Source organism: Trachinotus anak, unplaced genomic scaffold, assembly GCF_046630095.1.
Source record: "Trachinotus anak isolate AG129_WGS33_773 ecotype Australia unplaced genomic scaffold, CSIRO_AGI_Tana_v1 ptg000008l, whole genome shotgun sequence".
NCBI lineage: Eukaryota > Metazoa > Chordata > Actinopteri > Carangiformes > Carangidae > Trachinotus > Trachinotus anak.
In genome coordinates this window covers 13,459,556-13,482,832 of record NW_027273859.1, presented here as the reverse complement: position 1 = coordinate 13,482,832, position 23,277 = coordinate 13,459,556, and the positions used below count along the sequence as shown (strand labels likewise).

Below are 23,277 nucleotides of genomic sequence, written 5' to 3'. Positions count from 1 at the left end.
TTTTATTTTTATTTGTCCTTTCTTTAGTTTTGTGTCATATACCAAACATGCAGTTTCCTAGTTAACTGTGCATAAAATTCTCAAGAATAATATGTTGCCAAAGGATAGGATAAAAGATACCTTGATTATTTAATTAATTAATAATTATTTAATATATAAAATCTCACGAAATAGTGAAAAATACTTAACACAATTTCCTAGAACTCAAAGTTATGTCTTCCAATTTTTTTGTCTGTCCAAAAGCAAAACATATACAATCACTTTACAAAGCAGCAAATCTTAATATTTAGGACTTTGCATCAATTATCAAAATATTTGTGAAGTATTTTTTTTCAGTCAGCTAATTCAGTGCTGCTAGGATGACTCGTGGTCTTTATAAAACCCATATAAGACGTAATCATTCACTGTGTCATTTGCATGCTCAAACCAAAGAGTGCCATCTGCCTACATGTGGAGGCTGATCTTTTTAATGAGATTACTTACTGTTAACAATTTGGATAGACCAGAAAAGAAATACCCACTAAATTCGTTGTTGATGATGAAGATGTTCAATTCCTTGAAGTGGCCAAAATGGCTAAGTGGCTTTTATTGTGGTTTCGGAAAAAAACTGAAATCAGCAATCCTCCAAACATTCAAGTTTTTCCTCTGCTTGTAGCGTTTGGGAAAATTGCTGAAGTCAGCTTTAAATCCTGACCACACTGAAGAGTCTGATCCACCAACGCATCTCTCCTGCTGTATCCATCAGCAACTTCCGCCTCACAGTGATTTCTATTTGTCTTACCTTAACAATGTATTCCTGCATCATACACACATCTCTAGCCCTAATTTTCTAGGCAGATCTCCAAGTGAAATGAAGTATTTAAAGTATTTTCCCCCACTATCTGCTCTCCATGCCTATTGTTTATGAGAACATGTGTGTTATCAGTGATGGACTGATTGCTGTCGCCCCCCACTTCCTGCTCTTTATCTGGCCTCACGCCTCTGCACGACCGGATGAGGGAGTTGATGGAACAAGCTGATCTCTGCTCGATGCCCTCACTTCCCATACTGAGCACCCGTGCCCACCTTTGAACACTGTCTCTTTGTCATCATGCACACGGTGCTCACCCACTCACTTCCCTGTTCCTTAATACCTATTTTCAGATAGAGAGAAAGAAAGAAAAAATTGGTTTGGTCACTGACACTATGATGGTTTAAATTATAGGGCATTCGGGCATTGTCCTTGTCTTGGATGACATTGTGCAAATTTTGTTAAGAGCTGGACATTTTGTTCGCATATGAGCTAAATACATACGGTCTTTAAGTTACAGCAATGCCAGTTTTATTGATTACTGGCTATTGACTAAAGGGAGTTATTGTCCTCTGATCCTTTGGAATAAATGGTGGGATAGGTCTCCAGTGGTGTGTTGGACGGTGTGATAAGGAAAGCTTTGTGTCCACTGTGCCCACAGTGTCTTATGGTATCATTTTCACTGGGACTTTTGGCTTTGTCCTCCACACCTACACCCCCCACTCTCTATGGGTTTGACCTTATGGTCTGGCTAGCTGTCTAGAGACACACACACACAAATAAACAGTGGACCACACACACACACTTGATCGCATTATAATGTAGGACAAATTCATCCTGACAAGAGGATTTTCTATTCACATATTTTACTGAATGTGGGTGTAGACAATGTTGCATACAGTGTAATTTTCAGGGTATGCAAGGTCAACAACCAGGCCTCAGTTTCTTCGATTGTCAAAAACTATATCCTTAATGTCTTATGCTACTTGAGCCCGAAACCACTACGAAGAACCATTTACGCATTTTCATGTTGTTGTAGTTGAGAAAACACAGTAGAAAAATGTGGCAGTGGGTTGTGCATCACAGACAAACAGTCTGACCTCCCACACCTTGGCAGAAGTTGGCAACAGTGTGCAGACTGACCTTTAACTTTATCTCTGTGTCTCAGGAGAGAAGCCTAAGCTCAAGAAAATAAAGAAAGCTTTTTAGCCTTTTTCTGTCTTTCAACAAGGAACTTTAACCAATAAAAACAAGCATCAATCACTGTTTATCTGATATGTAAAAAATAGCACATGGCTTGCCTACATTTTCAGATTTATATCTTGTTTAGTGCATCCTTCCTCTTTCCATGCAACGCAGTAAGCTAAAGGTAAACTTTTGGAGATGTGGAATTTGCATGTTTACTGCGGTAGGTCCCAGAAACCCTGAAAGTAAAGACAGTGAAACACTCAACCTTTGGTATTTAAAGGAAGGAGAAGATGAAATAAACAGCAGCTGAGTGCTGTTTTCACTGTTAATCCAGTAAATAAGGGTTGTGATTCAAGCAGTTTAGATCTCTGTATCTGGTGTCTTAAACTGGTAATACTATGTTAACATGCTGGTCAGAAAGATTTATGGTTTTTAACTGTGTCAGTGTGTAAAACTTTGATGACAAAGTTTGACAAAGTCATTATTATGGAGTGACACTCATAGAGAAAATGTAGGACATTATGGCATTCTTTAAAATGTGGAAATATTAGTCTACTCAGCATGTCAGTGTCCAAAGCCTTCAGATCATCCTTTCTCACGTGGCTGATTTATTGCACAGTTTTGAGCATACAGATAGTAATGTATGGACATAACTCTCACACTACTCAAACAGCCAAATATCACTCATTCTTACTGAGCCTTTACCTACACTAGTCTCACCGTTTCATATTAATGATGGACCATCTGGCACAAACACTGAATCACAGCAATGTTGACATGTTGATAACTTACAAAGCTCAGTGTCACACAAACTCCTTCTTAATCCCTGAGAGGAGCCTGCACTGGATCACTGTGACATCCTAATGTTGCTCTACATTTTTATGACTTCCTGGGAACATCGTCTTCCTTTAGATCCTTGGTGGTCTCCTCTGTGTCCCAATCTTATTAAGATGAGTTTTGTTAAATCGCTGATTTCATTGTTGTGACCAGGGTAGGTATTGGCAGCAACTGTAGTGAATAGGCTGTGCAGTTGCAAAAGAGGTGGGAACTTCTGCAGATGCATTTTCATTTTTATTTTGCAGAATTATTTGTGAATCTGTATTGATTTTAGGGGGAGGGGGAGAAAACATAAGAGGGGAGGAAGAGAGAGAGAACGGAATGAGGCATTGAGGAAAAGAGACTGTCACAAAACAGAGGATTAACAGAGATAGACAGGTAGGCTGAGGCTGGGAAGCTGTGGGAGCGACAAGGAGCGAATGTCCACTCACTGAAACATGTTCAGGTTCACCAGCGGAGGGGAAAACAGCTGTGTGGCCTGCCAGGACAGCATCGACCTGGGACAAAAATGACAAGTATTTTATGAGGGCTTTTGAAGATGGAGGCTTTATTATAGTGGGTCTGCAACCTCGACACAGTCCGGTGAAGATTTAGCACCTCATCACCTTCTGGTTTCCCAGAACATTATGAGCAGTACCTTTCCTGTCCGGGTGTGCATCAGTGTGTGGTGGGAGAATCTCCAAGGCAACAAGCTAACAAAAATTGTGCTGCTATTTGAAAAAAAATGTTTTTTGTGGCAGCTTTGATGATCAGACACTCTCTTCGGGTTTAACACTGCTTCTAGTTTTTATAGTATTTGATTATTGCCGTTTGCTGTCAATTGATTCCTATTCTGTCAATTTAAAGTTGGAGGGCTACTGTGGAATTTAGGAGATTTTACACATCAACCAAATGTTAGAAAATGTCTGCAATGCCCCGGCCCTGCCCTGCGACTAAGCGCCAAAATACAAACCAAATGAGGAATGTTTTATGACTTCTGAAGCCTGCCTGTGATGCCAAAGAGCCACTGACAAAAATCAACAGAGAGGAAACTGTGTGCTCACTTGGATACTTTACTGCTGACCACTGAATTCATCCTGTATTTCTCACAGACAGAAGAAAACACCTCATCATTTTAAAAAGTCTCCCACTTCAAAGAAAATGTGATGTAATGGTTTGTTGCACTTCTATATTGCACAGCTTCTTGGGATAACAGTGAGGTGCAAGTGCCTTCTCATTTTTCACTGTAAGTAGATTTTGGAAGCTGCTCTAGATGAAACCTTTAGGTTTTTGCCTTAAATCTGGCCCATTACTCGTGTCAGGATTATTGTGCTAGATGTGCTTTTCCCAGGTAACTTCCTCCAGCATTTCCTAGAGGATCCCCAGGTACTCCTGGGGCAGCTGGGAGATGTAGCCTTAAGTCTGTCATGCTGTCTCCTCCCAGTCTGGCTTGCTCAAGAGAGAAGCACCCAGAGGTTATGCTTACCATGTGCCACGAACTACCTTAACTGTCACCTGTCAGTGCAGTGAGGTCCTCCCACATTGCTGAGCTCCTCAACTGTTGATGAGTAATGAAGCCAGCCAACCTTTATTGCCTTAAATATAAAGGCTCCTGTAATTTTGAACGAAACAGCCCTCTCTTATTTGATCCTTCTCTCATTTTCCTTTTTTTGTTCTACTCTTCTTTCCCTCCGTCCCTCAGGTACACTTGGGCTCTGTGGAGCTCCAGCCAGCTCCAGACCCTCTAGAGCTGAACCGGGAGATGATTGGCCAGTCCCTAAAGCGCAGCACAGATCTGGAGTCAGAAAACTGCCAGCTGTTGGAGGAGAACCGTAGACTGAAACAGCAGCACCAGCGAATACTCACAGAGTAAGAATAAAGAGGAAAGCAGCTCTGCTGGTGGATTAAAATATGTGTTTATGAAAGATTATGTGATGAACAGCAAATGGCAAGTTCAAATGGAAAACACCCCAACAGAATCTAATTATTTTCTTTAGATGTTAGCTGCTGTTATTTGTTTGTTGATCATCTTGTTTGCATGCAAACTCCCTTTCCTTTTTAAGTTAGGCTGCCAGCTGTTTATATCCACAACAATTGCCCAGTATGACATCATCACTGGTCGCCCATGTAGGAGTGTCAAGGGTTACACCCAGTGAACTGGGCCTATTATTTCTGGGAACTAACTTCAAATGATTCCAGTGATGAAATGTATGTCTTTGATTTCGTATCTCCTTGGTGCTTGACCTCTTTTCAAATAGCATTTTTTGTGTGATTGTTTATCTCCTGATCATTCATTTGCCGATGAATGAAGCGTTGCCAGAGATGGAGGGTCAGGGTGACTTATGTCTGCGCAGGGTGGAGGCATCAGCATCATTCTTCTGAGCAAATTGCTCTCAGGAGGCAACAAACACTAATTCTCAGCTTTTCAAACAACTGTTTGTCTGTCACTCATGTGCACATGTGCAAATATGAGTCTCTGCATGTATGTTAACTTTTTGCACATACAGTGCATCGGGAAAGTATTCACAGCGCTTCACTTTTTCCACATTTTGTCATGTTCCAGCCTTATTCCAAAATGAATTAAATTCATTTTTTACCTCAAAATTCTACACACAATACCCCATAATGACAAAGTGAAAAAAGTTAGCTTGAAACTTTTGCAAATATATTAAAAAATAAAAACAAAAAAATTGCATGTACATAAGTATTCACAGCCTTTGCCATGACACTCAAAATTGAGCTCAGGTGCTTCCTGTTTCCACTGATCATCCTTCAGATGTTTCTACAACTTGATTGGAGTCCACCTGTGGTAAATTCAGTTGATTGGACATGATTTGGGAAGGCACACACGTGTCTACATAAGGTCCCATAGTTGAAAGCATGTCCAAGCACAAACCAAGCCATGAAGTCCAAGGAACTGTCTGTTGACCTCCGAGACAGGATTGTATCGAGGCACAGACCTGGGGAAGGGTAGAGAAAAATTCCTGCAGCATTGAAGGTCTCAATGAGCACAGTGGCCTCCATCATCCGTAAAGTAAGTAAGTAAGTAAAGTAAGAAGTTTGGAACCACCAGGACTCTTCCTGGAGCTGGCCGCCGGGCCAATCTGAGCGATCGGGGCAGAAGGGCCTTAGTCAGGGAAGTGACCAAGAACCTGATGGTCACTCTGACAGTGCTCCAGCGTTGCTCTGTGGAGAGAGGAGAACCTTCCAGAAGGACAACCATTTCTGCAGCACTCCACCAATCAGGCCTGTATGGTAGAGTGGCCAGACGGAGCCACTCCTCAGTAAAAGGCACATGACAGCCAGCCTGGAGTTTTCCAAAAGGCACCTGAAGGACTCTTAAGACCACGAGAAACAAAATTCTCTGGTCTGATAAAACAAAGATTGAACACTTTGGCCTGAATGCCAAGCGTCATGTCTGGAGGAAACCAGGCACCACTCATCACCTGGTCAGTACCATCCCTACAGTGAAGCATGGTGGTGGCAGCATCATGCTGTGGGGATGTTTTTCAGCAGCAGGAACTGGGAGACTAGTCAGGGTCGAGGGAAAGATGAATGCAGCAATGTACAGAGACATTCTTGATGATAACCTGCTCCAGAGCGCTCTCAACCTCGGACTGGGGCGATGGTTCATCTTCCAACAGGACAACGACCCTAAGCACACAGCCAACTCCGTGAATGTCATCATACTCAAAAAGACTTGAGGCTGTAATTGCTGCCAAAGGTGCTTCAACAAAGTATTGAGCAAAGGCTGTGAATACTTATGTACATGTTATATTTTTGTTTTTTATTTTTAATAAATTTGCAGAAGTTTCAAGCAAACTTTTTTCACTTTGTCATTATGGGGTATTGTGTGTAGAATTTTGAGGTAAAAAATGAATCTAATCCATTTTGGAATAAGGCTGGAACATAACAAAATGTGGAAAAAGTGAAGCGCTGTGAATACTTTCCAGATGCACTGTACATCGGTGGCTGTGTGCTTTCTCACCAGGCTGGAGCAGCAGGTTCAGGATAAGGAGATGTTGGAGAGGAAGCTGTACTCACGTTTTGTCATGGTGCTGAACGAGAAGAAGGCAAAGATTCGAGGGCTGCAGGACGCCGTTCGCCAGCTCCAAGAGTCCGCTGACCGGCGGACAGATGAAGAGAGGAGACAAAGGTCAGCTCACTGATGTTACATGGCTTCCTCTGATGCTCTGGCAAACCTGGTTAACTTTTCAACTTTAAAATGCAGGACCAAGTGAAATACGTTTTTATATACAAAGGGTTTACCTTGACTAGTTTCCATTTCATCCCACATGATTTTTGATTTTTGAGGCATCCCAGAAATCAATTTTCCTTTATTATTGCTATCAATTAATCTGCGGAATATTTCAATTAATAGAGTTATTATTTGGTCTATAGAACATAAGAAAACTGTGAAAATGTCATCAGATTTCTCTGACCTGTAGCTAAAAAACACAAAATGTGCAGACAAAGAAAATCAGCAAATTCTGACATTTCAGCAGCTGCAACCATCAAACATTTGCTATTTTTGTTTGAAAGCTGATGTAAAGGATTAATAATAAATAATCAGAATAATTGCTGATTAAATATGTCAATCAACTAATTGCTGTATCTCTAGTCTTGTTTTCTTATAGGTACATGTTAGACCAGTTCAACAGATCAAAATGTTATTTTGATTATTTAAAGCTACATTCACAGGCTTCATGCATCACAGCACTAATGGATGTAACTGAGGGATTAACATTTCATGAGATGCATTTTATTGCGTGATAGTTAGTTTGGTGTTTAATGTAGAATAAACATGCACACTTGCAGGTTTTGTTTCCAAGCAGGTCAGCACAGTGCTGTCAGATCTGGTTTTCCACACCTCTGGCTTCTGCAGAACACGGACAATGGCTAATTTGTTTTTTTACAAGCCTGTGTTATACCTTCCATCATTGCCACAGAGTTTGGATGGAAGACTTTACTCATAATTGCTGCTCATATGTTTGGCTTTGCCACTATCCCATGCGGTCAGTAATATTAAATATTAAAAGATGCTTACACAAAGTGTATGCCAGCGCAGTAAAATGAGATGCTGTATTTTCTAAAGCATACTCACCCATGTAACTAAATTTTTCTTATTTATTTTTCCACACTGTCCCTCTCACACTGATATATCTACATGAACACTTTCTGTTCTCCTCTCAAACTTGTGTAATTTTCTCCAGTGACAGTGACGCAACTCAGGGTGAAGATGGCAGTCAGGACAGAAGAGAGGAGACAGTTCAGAGTATCCATCCATCGCAGGAGCCAACTATCCTCATCACAGGTGTGTGAATATGTGTGTGTGTGTGTGTGTGTGTGTGTTTGTTTGTGTTCGGTAGTGAATGCAGAAGAATCAGAAGAAAAACTGCCCCTAAGGTTCTTGAATAAACCATCATCTGCTGATTCAGGATGAATAATCGGGTTCTAAAAGTGAGAGTATTTTCATCTTTTCCTGCGTCATATTATGTTGCAACACTAATACTCTTGATAATAACCAGATTCAAACATCTCCTCATCCTCTAATTACTTAGAGCACAATAACAAAGGCTTTCAAAGAGTAAAAAAAGGGCCTTTGTGAGTTAACGTGCACAAAGTGTGAGATCAAAATGTAATCCCCAGGTATCATATTAATGCTGCATATCAAAGGGTAAACAGAAAGCTACTAGATAATCCATGTACCACTCAGGTAGGTCAGAGGATGTAGTTAAATAAGCAAAATGCTTAACACTGTTATGTTTCAGAGCATCATTTAAACATCATTTAAAGGAACTGTTTGTAAGTTTTGCTACTGCCACGTAGCCAACATTAGCATTTACAGCTGTTTACTTACTAGTCTAGAAGAAACATCGAACTTCATTCCTTTACTCGCCAAACTGCTTGTTTTGCTTCTATTGCTGTCACTTCGCATTGCAACTCTAGTTAGGCATGTTAGGGTGTTATAGGTGTTAGGAAAGGATGTGCGCTCAGAAGAGATGAGTCTTCAAGAGATACTTGAAGATAGAGCGGGACGCCCCTGCTCTGGTGGCATTTGGCAGCTTATTCCACCATTTGGGAACCACAGACGAGAGAGAACAGTCTGGGCTGCTCCTGCCTTGTGTGCAAGTATTATAACCTCTTGTATTGCAAACAAAATGATGATTGAAGCTCTTCCCAAGACTGGTAAGTTTGCCAGTTAATGCTAATGTTAACTATGTAGCAATAGCAAAACTTACAAATTGCTCTTTTAAAACAGAGGCTTCTTCTCTTGATATAACCCATTTTGGACTCATAGGGCGCCTTCATCATATTTTTCTGTTACAAAGGCTTTCGACACACCGGCAACAAATTATGCTCCAGTATGCTCCATTTACAGTACTCACACATGCACCATGTCTTGATGGAATAGGGTGTGTGAGTATTTAGCACGGCAAATTTTTACTCATTCCCAGTTCTCCTTGTGATGTCATAGGTCACAATGTGACTCAGCAATGATGCCGACTCTAAGTGAAACTCTAGAGTTTTAGGTTTCCTCGAACTCATTTTACTGTCCAATAAACTTGACAGCTGAATGTAATTGATCATGTAAGCAAGAGGCTTGAATGTAAACTTAAAAGCACACAAGCAGAGAATATACCCTCGGGTTGCTGGGTTCTGGGAATGCTTTTCAGTGAGTCAGCCAGAAAAATCTGCTGTGATTGCTTCAACACGGCCGCCTGTGAGGTGGTCTTCCCCGTCCCGCATCACACAGAGAAGCTGTGACGTCACCTCCGCTGAGTCATGCCCCCCTCTGCTACAGTGCTGCAGTCTGCTGGGATAACCCACTGATCGCTCTCTCAATGGCCGTGTTTGTGTTTAGAGCCAAACTCAAGCCACCCCGAGAGGATAATACATTTGCGAAACACATTGATGTTGTAGTGACTTCAGCAGGTTCATGTGGTTTGGCACTCTCTGCACTTTTACACACACACACACACACACACACACACGTACACATGGCGTCCTCTCCATGGCCCTCGCTCCAATCCTGGCTTCTGTGAAGATGGATGGAGGTTGTAGATTGCACAGTATGGGTCTTGGCTCACACACTTTGTTGTTTGTGGTCCAGAAGGGTTTTTCCACAATGCCTTCTTGTGTTTTCAGCTTGTCTGTGAAAATCGCTCAGCACTTACCTCTTATCTCAGTGCCCAGATGAATTTGTCCCTGTATTCTGATATTCCCTACTTTTTAAATGTTATGGGTGTGTATCCCAGCTTGTGTGTGTAGAATTTCTTCTAAATCAGCTGTCCAACAAATCAGTCTCTAGGCGTTTCTTTCTTGGCCCTAACACTGTGGTGGAAATAAGCCATATATTCATGTCAGTGGCTGCTAAAATATGCTAATGGATGCCTAATGCATTGTTAGTCCCTACTGTTTATATTGTGCAGCCTCAGTCTGGTAACTCCAGCAACCAATTAATTCATAGCTGCATTCACAATGATCTGAGGGCATGAAACATAAATTATGAGCTCCATCAACCTTTTGTGTTTAAAAAGCAAGTAAACACATAAGTAAATTAAGTAAACTTTGGCGAATTTCAGAACTCAGTGACCTTTGTTGTGTTTTCAGTCCCCACCCATTTGGCTGTCGCAGAGTTTGACCAAGTCAGAAATTATGTGCACAAAAGCAGATTGATGTTTTATTTGCATTTAGAAATCTACCCAAACTTTACCAACATAGTGGGCTACACATCACCCCTTTGACATGTGTGGCCCCAGTTAACCCTCTTGCCTCGGGCTGTGTTTTCATATTGCTGAGGCCTGATAAGAGAGAAGAGTAATGACAGAGCAGACTTGGAGACAAAAAGAAAAATATTCTCTCTCCCTGACCTGCTCCCTCCAGGTTTAGCATCTGATAGTGACAACATAGGAAGCATATCACTCACAGTGGGGTGACTAAAGATAAAAGAGATAGAGATGGAGGAAGGAGAATGAAAGGAGAGGAGAGAGGCAGTGTGGCTTAAGGGATGAAGGAGTGTCAGAGGAGGAGTAATGGCAAAGAAATGTTAGAAAGTACTTCTTTTTCAGTCAGATGGATTCAATACACTCTTTATTCATTTTACTGTGAATATCTACACCACTATTACTTTTGTAAGTTTTATCTTTTAATCAGTTCATCCCACGTCTTCAAAGTATTTCTTTTTATCTAATGCAACTGCTCAATCTGTCGATCTTTGTATTCAGACAGGCTAGCAGCAGTGTTAAAGGGCAAACAGGTGTGTTTGTATGTCTGTATATAAATGATTTTATCCGAGTGTGACTGGGCTTGTGTGGAATGCCAGATCTCTATTCCCGATAAAGGTCACAGGACTTCAGGTGTGGAGATGTCTAGGGTTAACAAAGGTTAACTGAGGCAATGCACCACAAATGACACTGATGGAAAATCGGTTTAAGCGATGAAGATGGAGAATTTGGGCTTCAGTGATAAAACCACCAAAGTAATCCCAAAATTTTTTAACAAGAGATCAGCGTGCAAGCATTTACAGGCATTTGAAACTTGCAGTCCAACAGTCAGAGGTCATTGTGAAGGAATGTTGTTAGCATCTACTGCCTTTGATTTACAGTTGACAGGATTGATTTTTCAAAGGAGCAGTCCTGATATATCAGGTATATTAATGACATCATTGATTAAAAATGTGCTTTCTCAAAGTAGCAACAGCAAAGTAATGATGTTTTGTTTGTTTGTGTATGCCTCTGTGTGTGTTCTGTCTATATTGGATGCAGGTCGTAATCTTGTGTGCCAAGGCATTTCAGTGGACCAGACTATTTCTGATAATGAAGACGAACAACCGAGACGGAAGCGCAGGTTGCTTGACTCTCCGAGCCCAGGACCTTCTGAACAGGAATAAGATCACAGGTTAGTCATAGTGCTGATGCATCCAGTGTATCACCATATTTGGTGTCATAGTTGGATTATCAGTGCTTCCACCTCACATTTTTTTTAGTTCAGTAGGCCATTTTCTGGAGCCTCCTTTCAGCAATACAAAAAAAACCCACATCTCTGGAGGAGCTTAGATGGGAAAATGCAGATGATATGTTGCAGATTTTCAAGTAGCTCATATTAAGGTAGTGTCAACATGACCCACAATCTCTCAAGTCTACTTTTAGTTAAAGGATAAGCTGTTCCATGTGGCCCCAACCTAGAGTTTAACAACAATGCAAGAAAATCATTTCAAGCTTAGAGTTTTGTGGGCCTATGAAACATTCTTGTCTTTTCCCTCAAATTTCATTCATGACATTTTTTTTTTCAGTTTGGGCACTCATACAAACCTCTGAAAAACCATCACAGTAACAGATGTGGGGTGCCCTACTGAATTTTTATCCCCCATTCCTACCACTTCTCCCATTAAAGAAGGCTGAATCATTATCTTGTCGTCATCATTGGTGTTACAGACAAAATGAACACATGCTCACTGTTTTTTATAATATTTCACTGGTTTTATTCATCTTACATCTTATAGTATTGATTGCATTACTCATTAGGGTCATATTGAACTCCTCCTGCCTCTCTCGGACCACAGCACTGTCCTTGTGGAGCTGGTCTACAGATGCTAAAGAGTAGTTGTGGTCTCCTCCTAATAAATAGGATGGGTTTAATATGAAAGACATATTTGTTTTTTGATTTTTTGCTTTATTGTTTTTTTTTTTTTTTAATATTTTTATGCACTTTACAAAAAGACCAACAAACAGTGACTTCTCATATTCTATCTATGTCATTTCACTTCTTAAACTGATTTTCTCTTGGGATCATGAGGAGAATTTAGGATACATTTCTCTGTGTGTGCGTGTGAGCAACATGACTTTATAAAGATGGACTCACTGGTGGGTCTGACAAAGTCCCAGAGATTAATCAGCTTCTGTTAATGTTTGGATTTACAGAGGTGTCTCCTGAATATCCGGCTCAAACATACAATGTTGTGAGGTCTTTTCCGTATTCAACAGCTGCGTGTTTTCTCATACTGACGCACTGCAATAGAAGACCAGACGTTCTTGGACTGCTGCCTTTTAGGACCTCAAAGGGGCTCAGACTAACATTGCATCTTATTTTTAGGCTGCTGCTGCTGCAAAAGAGTCTGAAAAGCAAAAAAAAAAAAAAAAAGTATTTTTAACACAACACAAACTTACATCTCCAGGTGTGGTGATGATGTGTGTTGTGTTGGAATAGTAGTAGCACCTTTCCCTTGCCAACATATTGTCACTCACTGTATAGGAGGTGATAACCTCTTGTACATTTGTTGCAGTGACACTTCTTTTAAATCCAACAACCCCATAACATCCTCCCACAGCTTACATTTGGGTGTTGGCTTGCAAATAAACAACAGTGTTGTTGTGTTGCTCAGACCAGCTAAGCAATGACAGCAACAGCTTTTGAGTTCCAGTGAAAACATGCACCCTCGCCTTGGCATCCTATCAGATTTCATTTGATGCTCACATTTTTCGCTAAACAACATGAGCTTCTTGGACAGAATGCATGATAATCTAATTAAGTCTTGGTTTCTATCAATATATTGAACTGCATTTCCCATATTTTATGAGGGACAAAATATTAAGTTTAAGAATAGGATGTTTGTTGTTTTAGTGCAAATTATATATTACTGCTAACTTTTTCCCTCTGTCTATGCTCTTCTTGCCTCTCTTTCTCCCTGTCTCATCTCCACTGTCCTCTTCAATGAACAGATGATATCCGGGACTCATCAACATGATTAAAGCCCTAAATCTAAGGCTTTTGTCATGAACAGGTTTTCTTTATCCCTATCTAGATATGTGGCAAGCTAGTCAACCCTCACCTCGATACACACAACCAAAACACTGACAACCAGGCAACAGACTCCTGGAGGTGTCCCCAGATTTGATGCCAGATTATGTCCCAGATTGTTAAAGCAGTTTTCATAAAGCAGGATCATGTTACTGCCATCTGGTTTGCTTTAACTGTGACAATTACCTGCCACAGCTCTCATGAGAGTAAATCAAAAGATGAACAATTAATGATGGCATCTTTTTCCAAATGCTCCAGATTCCATGTTCCGTTCACCGCTGCTGTAAAGATGCGTTAGTGGTCATGTGATAACAGACACGTAACTCCCTCTGGTGCTTCCTCAGGAACTGGTGGCATTGTTGCTAATGGCACAGAGAGTATGGCAGAGAATGTGGACCAGCAGTATGGAAGCAATTTCTCAAGAGTTTGACGTCGTCCTGAGCTTGGATTTGGATGCCAAGCCCCTTGACCTTGGCTCCGTGTGATACTGGAGAAAGAGTAACGACTACTGAGGGACAACAGGCTACACCCAGAAAACAGGGTGTCACCACCAAGGAACTGAAGCTGCTTTGTAGCTGCTTATTCATCATGCCTTGCTGATGTTTTCCTCCCTCTTTTCATTATGAAAATAAACTATACACCATCTCTTTCATTTCCACTTTCTAAACTAGCATTTTGCAAAAGATAATTTGACCTCCCCCTTTTTTCTTGTTCACATCTGCTCTTTTATTCTGGAGATGATCTGTGGCCCAAACTACCTGAGGGGTGTTATGCAGAGGGTTAATAGGGTTATGTTGTCTTCACCTCCTCACCTCTTACTTTACCTCTGCTACCAGCTTTAGGTCCTGAGGTCATCACAGTGTGTCTTCACACTGACAGTAATGAAGCTAGGGAGATCTACTCTTTATCTGACCATTCTACCTTTGACTTCTGGACCCTCTTGCCGTCTTTTATAATTTGGATGATACCTATATTGTCTGCTGAGGACCACGGGTGGCCGCCAGGATAATCCCACAGCACGCGCTTGCTGGTTTAGTAATCCCTACTGGAATGTCACACTCTCTCTTCTGCACAACCTGTCAATGAGGCTTTTTATTAAGGGAAGTCCAGATCGGGTACTGAGGATAATTTACAGATGAGTGCGTGTCAACGTGATAGGGAGGATGAGACAAAGTTGGAAGGATGAAGACACTATACGCTGAATATTTCAGTCAGTGGTTTAATTCAGAAAACAATCCTGATAACATGCTTTTATGCAGAATATTCTAAAATATAACATTACAATATTTGGAATGAACCTGATGATTTTTTTGTCTATTATAAAAACACTGTAAATGTTTTGAACCAGTTGATGCAAGAGTAAATATTTTTTATTTGATTTTAAATATAAAAAGTGTTTGCTGGAAATGTATTAAAAATACATGATGGAGATTAATTGTAATGTGGAATATTGTAAATGTTTTTCAAGTCTAAATTTCTATTGTGAAATGTCTCACATAAAAAGGCATGTTAAAGTCAGCCTGACTTTAATGAATATTTTACATTGCAATGTTTTTGCCTTTTGTCATACTTTATTGTCAAAGATGCAAACAATGTACAGCAATGAGGACTGTCTGTAAATTAAATTAATCAGATAAATTGATGATGTGCTGTTGATTTTACATGTTGATTTTACATGTTATCTGTCCTGCAGGGTCAGTGTCAGACATCATTAGGGGGATAAAAAATGTTGTAATGCTTCGCAGGTGAGGGCTTTTATAGTGTATAGTTGAGGTGTGGATCACACATTTCTGAGTGTAAGTCAATGCCAGGAGGATGTTTTGGAAATGGTAGCATAAAAGCTGGCTTAGCCTGAAGTTTTCAGAGGAATTTTCCTGCCTGAAAAGTTTCTGTTGAGAACATAATATATAAAGTGTTTACTATACTATGACTGGTTTACTGATATGAAAGCAAAGAAGATAAAGGTGTAGCTGTTTGTCAAGAAACACCTGAATGATATTACATGAGAAATTTGAGAATTACTCAAACCATTAATCCATTAAGTTGTCCTTCACATTAGGTAGTAATTTGGTGACAACCTCATGGCCCTCTAACAAGGCCAGTCTTAGATCAATGGGCTATGCACCAGCTGATGCGACAGAAAGGGTTAACAGTGTTTGTGAGAGAGTGATGATGGCTGTGCCGGCCCGAAATTAAACATTTAGTAACTCACTTATCATCGTCATTCACTTACTGCGTGCACCTGTAGAATTCCCATCATCCAGGAGCCAATGACAGGAGCCTTCCTGCTTTCCCGCTGCACAGAGCAGCATTGAGACAGAGTGCTCTTTGTCTGTTGTTGGGCTGTGCTGTGCTCTCACTGCTCACCGCCTTACGCTGTAATGTCTGAAACAACTTGGCCTGACACAAGCGATGCTTGAAAAGTGAAGATGACATCTTTATTTTGCTGAATCCTATCATCAAGTGCTCCGTACTGACTAATGCCAACACTTAACTCACTCTTCAAACATACTGGGCCAACTGGTGTCTGCTTCCGTTTTTGATTATTAAACAGTGAATCAACTACATTTTGTGATTCCACAAAATTGCACTGAGTTATGAGCAGTAGAGCAGTAAACAACGTTTATACACATGTGTTTTCTAACCCAGAAATGTGATTGGTTTTATTGGACTACTTGTGTCAGACTCCATTACCCGTTGCTGCTTTTACTCACAGTGGGCAGTACCGTTGTTTCTGCTGGGGGTGGCACACATAAGGAAGTAAAGCAGTGGGCAGGCTGTTTGAAACTGAGGGAATATATTTCAGGGCAATACAAAACCAGCAGTGAGCCTTCCTGCCTGATCACTTTGAACTGAATGTGTAAGCCTCTGCTCTTTGTGTTGTGCATGTACTGTATGTACCCATACACAAAGTAGATATGACTCCAAGCATAGCTCTTATATTCTAGTATAGCAAAAAGACCGTATTAGCCATCATATATGACAACTTTCCAGATGTTGAAAATCCATAAACGGTTGTGTTAAGTGCAGTCATACATTTGATGGTCTCAGAGATATCATAGCTTACATATCTATATATACCATGCTGTATTACAGTCAAGCACTGTACATTACAAATAAAAGTTCTCTGGCTGCTTTCCTCAATGGCTGAACCAAACAGAAATCTCCACTCCACATTTTGTGCTGACTTGTCTTGCAGTCATGGAGGCTTTTTCTGTACTGATCTACATGTTTTGCCAGTGGCAGAGAGTATCTGCTTTGTTTCAGCCCAGTTGGTAAAAGAGCCTTTTGATCATCACAAATAACGAGTGGTTTCTCTTTGAGATGCTGGTGTGAACTGATTGGCCTCATTATTTGAATTAAACCAAATGTTCTGCAGGTTTTAAGAGGATGGTAGTTGAAGATTAAGTGTGTGATAATGACAACCTGCTGCAGTGTGCGCTCGAGGGAGACTTTCTCTTTTTTTCAACAAAGTGAAGCAGTTTGTAACTTTGTTTAGAAAGGTGATATATAAATATATATATATATATATATATTTTTTTTTTTTGTCTTTCAGTTACACATGGGTAAGTAAAACTAAGGTTTAACAGTGTTGTTTTTTTTTTACCACCTACAATATTTCATAGCTCTTTTAAGATAAGTTAAATAAGATAAATTAGGATGTTTGCAAGTGCAACCATAGTTTTTTCATGTTTCATGTGTACTTTCAAATGTACAGTAACGTACAGTAACCACTAAGCAATTTTGAATGTCATGTCTGCCACCCAAACATTTTAATTGATGACCAAGATGGAGTTTTATTGCAGTTTTACCAGAATATCCTTTAAAATTGTAATTGGAGCCAAAGAAACCAAAATGGCTTTCTACAGTTGGCTTCATTTTGTCTCATGGCTGGGAATGCATTATGTTATTATCTTGGCTTCCTCTTGGTCAGAGACCAAAGGATCGACAGGCTGTCCACATTGCCTTCTCTCGTGTAGGCCTAATTGCTGCCTGGCTGAATAACTGACTGTCTCACACACCCCGTTCTTCTGTGGTTGAAGTACAGTGAGAAGCACGACTCCTCTGGGAATTTTATCATACGGAGTCAATTAATTTTCACATCGTCTGCGCGAATGTCATAGGTCAGACATTTCTAAATACCTAAGTTGTGAAATATGCTACTTACTCAAATTTATTTTGAAGTAATGTAATTCTAACTCCCCAGACGGTCATGTGTAGGCTGACTACAGCAGAGGGGATGAGTTTTCAGAGTGAAATTGCTCTCACAATGCTGCATTTTGTAAACTGGAATTGGCAAAGATCTGCAACTTGGGAATGGTCTGTTTCTGGTTATCACCCCCCCCCCCCCCCCCCCCGCTCACGTCCTCTGGCTTTGTTCCCTTGCCATCCTTTCAGATTTCACTACTTTGCTAGAAGGTGGCAGATGCAGTGATTCACAAGTTCCAATCTGTTGTTGTGCTTGACTTGTTGTGCTTCTCAAACAATCACCACTAGAACCTGATCCTTTCACAAGAGCTTTGACACTAAGGTTTGGGCTGAGTGGCTGAATCACAATCTGATGAAATCTTGTAATCAATGGGAATATTTTTCTGCAGTTTCACAGAAAAAATGTACTTACGTCTGTTGCGTTTAGGATTACAGACGGGCTTAGTGTGAAGTGATTCAGCCTCACCACAGCACACAGCCACTTCTCTGGTGATGATTTACATAGCTTAAACAAAGACCTCTTTTACATTTCACCTGTGCTTACCTGTGCATATTGAATTGGCTTGGAGAGAAAGATGGAGACGCTTGCTGTCCTAAGAGCTGACCCACACTGTCTCATAAACCTCACACCCACAGACCCACTGACAGTCCACCAGCTGTCACTGCCGTGACTGACACCTGCCTGTTTATTGACACCTGGTATCGTGGACTCCAGGCAGTTGTGGCACTTGTGCTGTCGCCCTCACAGTAGCAGTTTGTAGCTTTTTCTCTTTTTTCTCTACTTTTCCCTTTCATTTATTTTTATGTTGTTCGGAAGTCATTGAAACGTCGGGGTGTGCTTAGCTGAGAAGAAGAGTGGCATTCTGCTGTCTCTGGTTGTGTTTTCTATTAAAACAGTTTATACTTTTCTGTAACATATCCAAGTTTAAAATAGAGGGGATCAGCTTTGGTGGTCTGGGCCTCCACACTTGGCTCCAATGGATCAAGGTTCATGTCTAGAGGCATGAAGGTTAATTTTCCCACATTTTCTGCTAAACAAGGGGTTCACACACACACACACACACACACACACACACACACACACACACACACATTCAGATAAAACACATTCGAATCATAGCAGCTTTGGCCTTCAAAACTGTGAGTTCCATTAGGACAGATCCCTTGGGGTTGGAGAAATTTAACGCCCCCTTTTATGCTGTCTGAGGTGGCATGGGGCCGGAGGTAGACCACCTTTATAGGTCATGTGATATGTGGGTCATCTTGGGGCCTGCACAGCGGATAACCAGGATCAAACACTCTTTGATTGGCTCTTTGACTCATTGATTTATGGGTGCTGAAAGGCAACATGACTTCTCTGGTTACGCATACAGTAGAGGCATTTTACATGGCAGTAAATGACTTGCAACTTTTGACTTAACGATGACTCAGTTAAGAAGGTAAAGCAGTAAAATGATTAAATGATTCCCGTAACTCTAAAACTGAGTAGTGGTTAATTATGCTGGGGTCAGGTGGCAAATTCCACCCAGGATCAGATCAGTTTGAGCTCTGCGTCCAGTTATGAAACCTGTTTCCTGGAGGTGTATCGTCAGAATGTAATCTGTCTTTGTTTCTTCTGCAAGCTCAGAGTTGAAACGTGTCTCAAACGGCTGATGTTGAAAACCTGTTTGTCATTTTCTAATTTATTATATTTTATTTATTTATATTTTAATTTATTTATATTTTAGGATTAATTCTGCAAAAATGGCAGGTTGTACACATGAGATAGGACATTACTTAAAATTCTTCCTTCCTTTTCTTCCTCGCCTCCCCTTGTTCTTAGAGTCCGGCTGTCCAGACCAGTCCAGCCTTGCAGAGGAAAGATGCACTGTGGGTAACTGTTGCTGAGCCCTGAGAAGATTACAATGTGCACAGGTATGGAAACGGCACCTATGACTTTTTACAAGGGCCCTCAGGCTTTGAGGGGCAGTCTTCTCTGTCAGAGGCTCATCACCTCTGCTCTGGCTCTCTGCTGGCTCAGACAACACCATGATACAATGAACAACTAGGCTGCCCCAACAGGGTCAGCCACTAGACCTACCCCTACCCATCAGTTTTGATTCATATGCAGAAGCCCATATGTCTGTAAGAGGCTGTCACTAAGGAACACTATGAACATGACTGCAGTGCTCACCATGGTACACTGCAAGCCACTTTTGCTGTGCAGTTTCCCTGTAAAATCACTTGTTTCATTTTAAAGTGAAATTATAGCAAAATTGCGCACATATCTCTCTTTAAATCACTTTTTGTGAGATGTAACTGGGAATGTAGACCTTATGTTCACACTGACACTCTTTATCAGACTTATTCAAAGGATTTGCTCTTCTGTCAAGACCAACTGGAAAAGACAGTTGTGTGTGTCTCATCCCACACTGCTGGGGTCTATAATCACTGTCAGACAACAGATTACCTACCTATCTAGCAGTAGCCAGTCCTGGTGATTATTAGGCAAGAGTTGATAAACTGTGGTCCAGCCTCTCCCCCCTGTGGAAAAGCCAAGCACAGAGGCTTCAGGTAACTACTGTTCGCTGACTCCCGGCTACTTCAGCCATGTCAATCAGAGACAACCCATTTCCACTTGAGATGATCTATTCCCATAGCTGAATACCAAGTTTCTCCTGTACACTGTAAACATGTGAACACGCAGTTAAAATCTGAGTCGACTGAACTACTGCACTTATCCTCACTTGATTGCGAGTATTTTATTTATTTATTTACTTTTTTATTTTTTTTTGTGCGCGACTACATTACGGGTCCCAAGTGATTCAGTTGGATGAATGGGAAAAACTCCGTCTTAATATTGACAGAAACGGGTTGTTTAAACAAACTGTAGATTGTGACTCAGACTCGACCAGAGACATATCTGCACCACCCTGTTTCCATCGCGCACCCTTGGTTATGACTGGTGCGCTCCACACATGGCTTCAGTGTGAGATTTTATCATCAGAGGTTGATAATATCCACTGCGTTTACAACAAGCAATATAAGCATGACACACGTATAAATAATTTTAAAGTTTGGTACAATTTATTTTACATTTGTTTACTTTTACGCTAATTAACAAAAAAATCAGATTTGGCGAAGTGGAAATAGACTCACCATAAAATGACAGATCTGTTACCTGCCAAAACGAAAAAAAAAAAGAAAAAAAAAAAAAAAGATTCGCGTGATCTGGGAACAGTCTGATTGGAGGAGGATGTACCTCTCAGGCATAGGGCCAAATTAAGTTTTTTCCCTCCTCTTCAAGGTGTCTCATTCACTTTTCAGATGGGCACTCTGCCCCTCCTCTCTAACACTGACGAAATAACAGTGTGCGTTAGGCAAATTTGAACTTGTTGCTTGCCAGCACTTCGCTGTTTCTGTCGCTCCGCACAGAACCGGGATCATCCCAGAGTGGGACCCTGAGACTCTGGAGCATTAAGGAGAAGAAACAGGCGCACCACGGAGATAAGTGCTGTTGCGCCGGTTTGGAGTGGACGTATTTGGGCACTTTTTACGCACGCATGTTACGCACTGGGACTAACTGGATGTAGTTGTATGCAGATGTATGTACATTTTATGGAATAAAACACCTTTAAACGTAAGTATACCCTGTTATTTATATTTGTTCAGGAATATAAATTGAGATAATTTCGCTTACACAGAGAAATTACTCACAATGCAATTGTTGGTAGATTATTGTTTACTCACTGTATAACATTTTAATATCATATCGAGCAAATGTTTGAAATCAAACTTACCGATCTATTTAAATGAACGTCTCAGTCTACAAATGACAGGAACGCACCCAGTGATGCCGTGTTGTCCTTAGACAACCTACACTGGCGTGTCCCGCTACTGAGTGAGCGCAAGTGAATTTCCAAAATCAGCACCGCTGACTGGAGATTATGCCACATCTTTCACACCTAACAAGTGGAAATTGGAATAATCAGTAGTACGTCACCCTGTCATGATTTCTGCTGAGTATCCACAAGCAACAGGTGTTTCTGGGCAGAAAAAAAAGAAAAAGCTCAAGAAGCAGCTCCAAACCAAAAGGCAAAGTTTCAATAAATTCCTCATTGGATGACAGTAAAAGTGTTTAACTCCCACTAGCAGATATTTATGTTTCATAGCAGGGAGCATCTCCGAGATGCGCATATAGAACCACTGGCTCCAAAAATATGGAACTAATTATACGCCTGTGTGATGCTTCAGTGCCGATCTTTCTTTGAATGACGTTTTTTTTCTGTTTCCTAGAAAACCTCCTGCAACTGCCTGCAGTTTATACGCACATAACTCTATACAAACACATTAAAAGCATTTTTTTGTAAAAACAAATACGCAGTCGGAGATGTAAAAACTATTTGACCTGGATTCCATGCTCTTATTGACTCTCCAAAGTCTTATTTCATTTAGTTTCCATTAGGGTGGGTCCGTTGACTCGGGATAGTCTTGTGTCAGAGTCCTGGCATTAAGTCGCAGTCCAGACGATACCCACCCTGAAATATTTTAGAGGATGATCCTTTATCATTGCAAATTGCCATTACATAGTGAGTGTCTCGTTTTTATTTATTTATTTTTTTTAAATAGAGAGTAGCAGTTTTAAAGCTCCCACTGTGGCCCACCACTTGTGTTTATACAGTGGGGTGCAAGTGAGGGCGGGAGGCTCGCTGTTTCTGTCTCCAAAACTCAGCAGTTTGACCCCACAGGACGTTTTATACCTTTCAGCCCTGCCACCCACAAAATTATCTGAAAAAATTAGCCTGCAATATTTAGATGAGGAATATGGCCCACGTAGATGTCTACACCACTGAACCCATACCTGACAGAAATATCTTGATCAGATGTATCTGTTATAACTCAACAAATTTACTTCTCCAAGGGAAAATGCACCAAAAAAAGAAAAAAACTGACAGAAACACGTTGTTTCCTAATTCACCTTTTTGATTCTTCCAACAGATGATTCCTAATGTAAAGCATATCCTGTGGTTATGTTGCCTCTGTGAAGCTGCAACTGCGACAGGTAAGTCTTGATCGACCTCCCTGTCTTTCTCAATTGCTCCCTCTCCCACCCTCCTTCTCTCCATCTTCCTCCCCCTGTCTCTTCTTCCTCCCTCTCTCCCGACCCCCTTGCTCCTTCTGCCCACCTCTGTCTGTTTCACCAAAGGTAAAATCATTTGACATGGTTGCATTCAGCTGGCGTCCGCACTCTAGCATCAAACTGACTGAGGTGTCAGTGTTTCCTCACAGTATTAAGGTTTCACTCTGCTCTTAAAGTTGAACGCTATGATAAGCCCCTTCCAGTCTTCACTCCCATGAAACCTGCAAGACTTTAATCAAAGGTGTAGTCAAGGAGATCTGCATGTCGGGCCCCCCCGGCCCCCCCTGGCTTTCCTGGCCTCTTGTCCCTGGCTCTGTCTCTGGGTATGGATGGACACCTTTCAATTAGATTCTGC

General features: G+C 41.0%; 2 protein-coding genes across 5 annotated transcripts in view; both read left to right on the top strand.

Annotated features, from left to right (window-relative positions):
• Positions 1-19,697, top strand: part of LOC139623989 (DNA repair protein XRCC4-like) — a 28,994-nt gene extending 9,297 nt beyond the window's left edge. The window contains exons 4-8 of one of the 4 annotated variants that reach the window (XM_071482713.1): positions 4,497-4,663; positions 6,786-6,950; positions 8,008-8,108; positions 11,563-11,695; positions 19,626-19,697. In XM_071482713.1, the coding sequence (XP_071338814.1) occupies positions 4,497-4,663; positions 6,786-6,950; positions 8,008-8,108; positions 11,563-11,687 (558 nt within the window). In that variant the 3' untranslated portion in view covers positions 11,688-11,695; positions 19,626-19,697. The other 3 variants (XM_071482710.1, XM_071482711.1, XM_071482712.1) reach the window with 3 other exon arrangements.
• A 2,884-nt stretch (positions 19,698-22,581) lies between these two features.
• The window catches only part of LOC139624765 (uncharacterized), a 39,634-nt gene continuing 38,938 nt past the window's right edge, over positions 22,582-23,277 (top strand). The window contains exon 1 of the mRNA XM_071484141.1: positions 22,582-22,844. Coding sequence (XP_071340242.1) covers positions 22,781-22,844 — 64 coding nt within the window. The 5' untranslated portion in view covers positions 22,582-22,780. The remainder of the gene's footprint in view (positions 22,845-23,277) is intronic.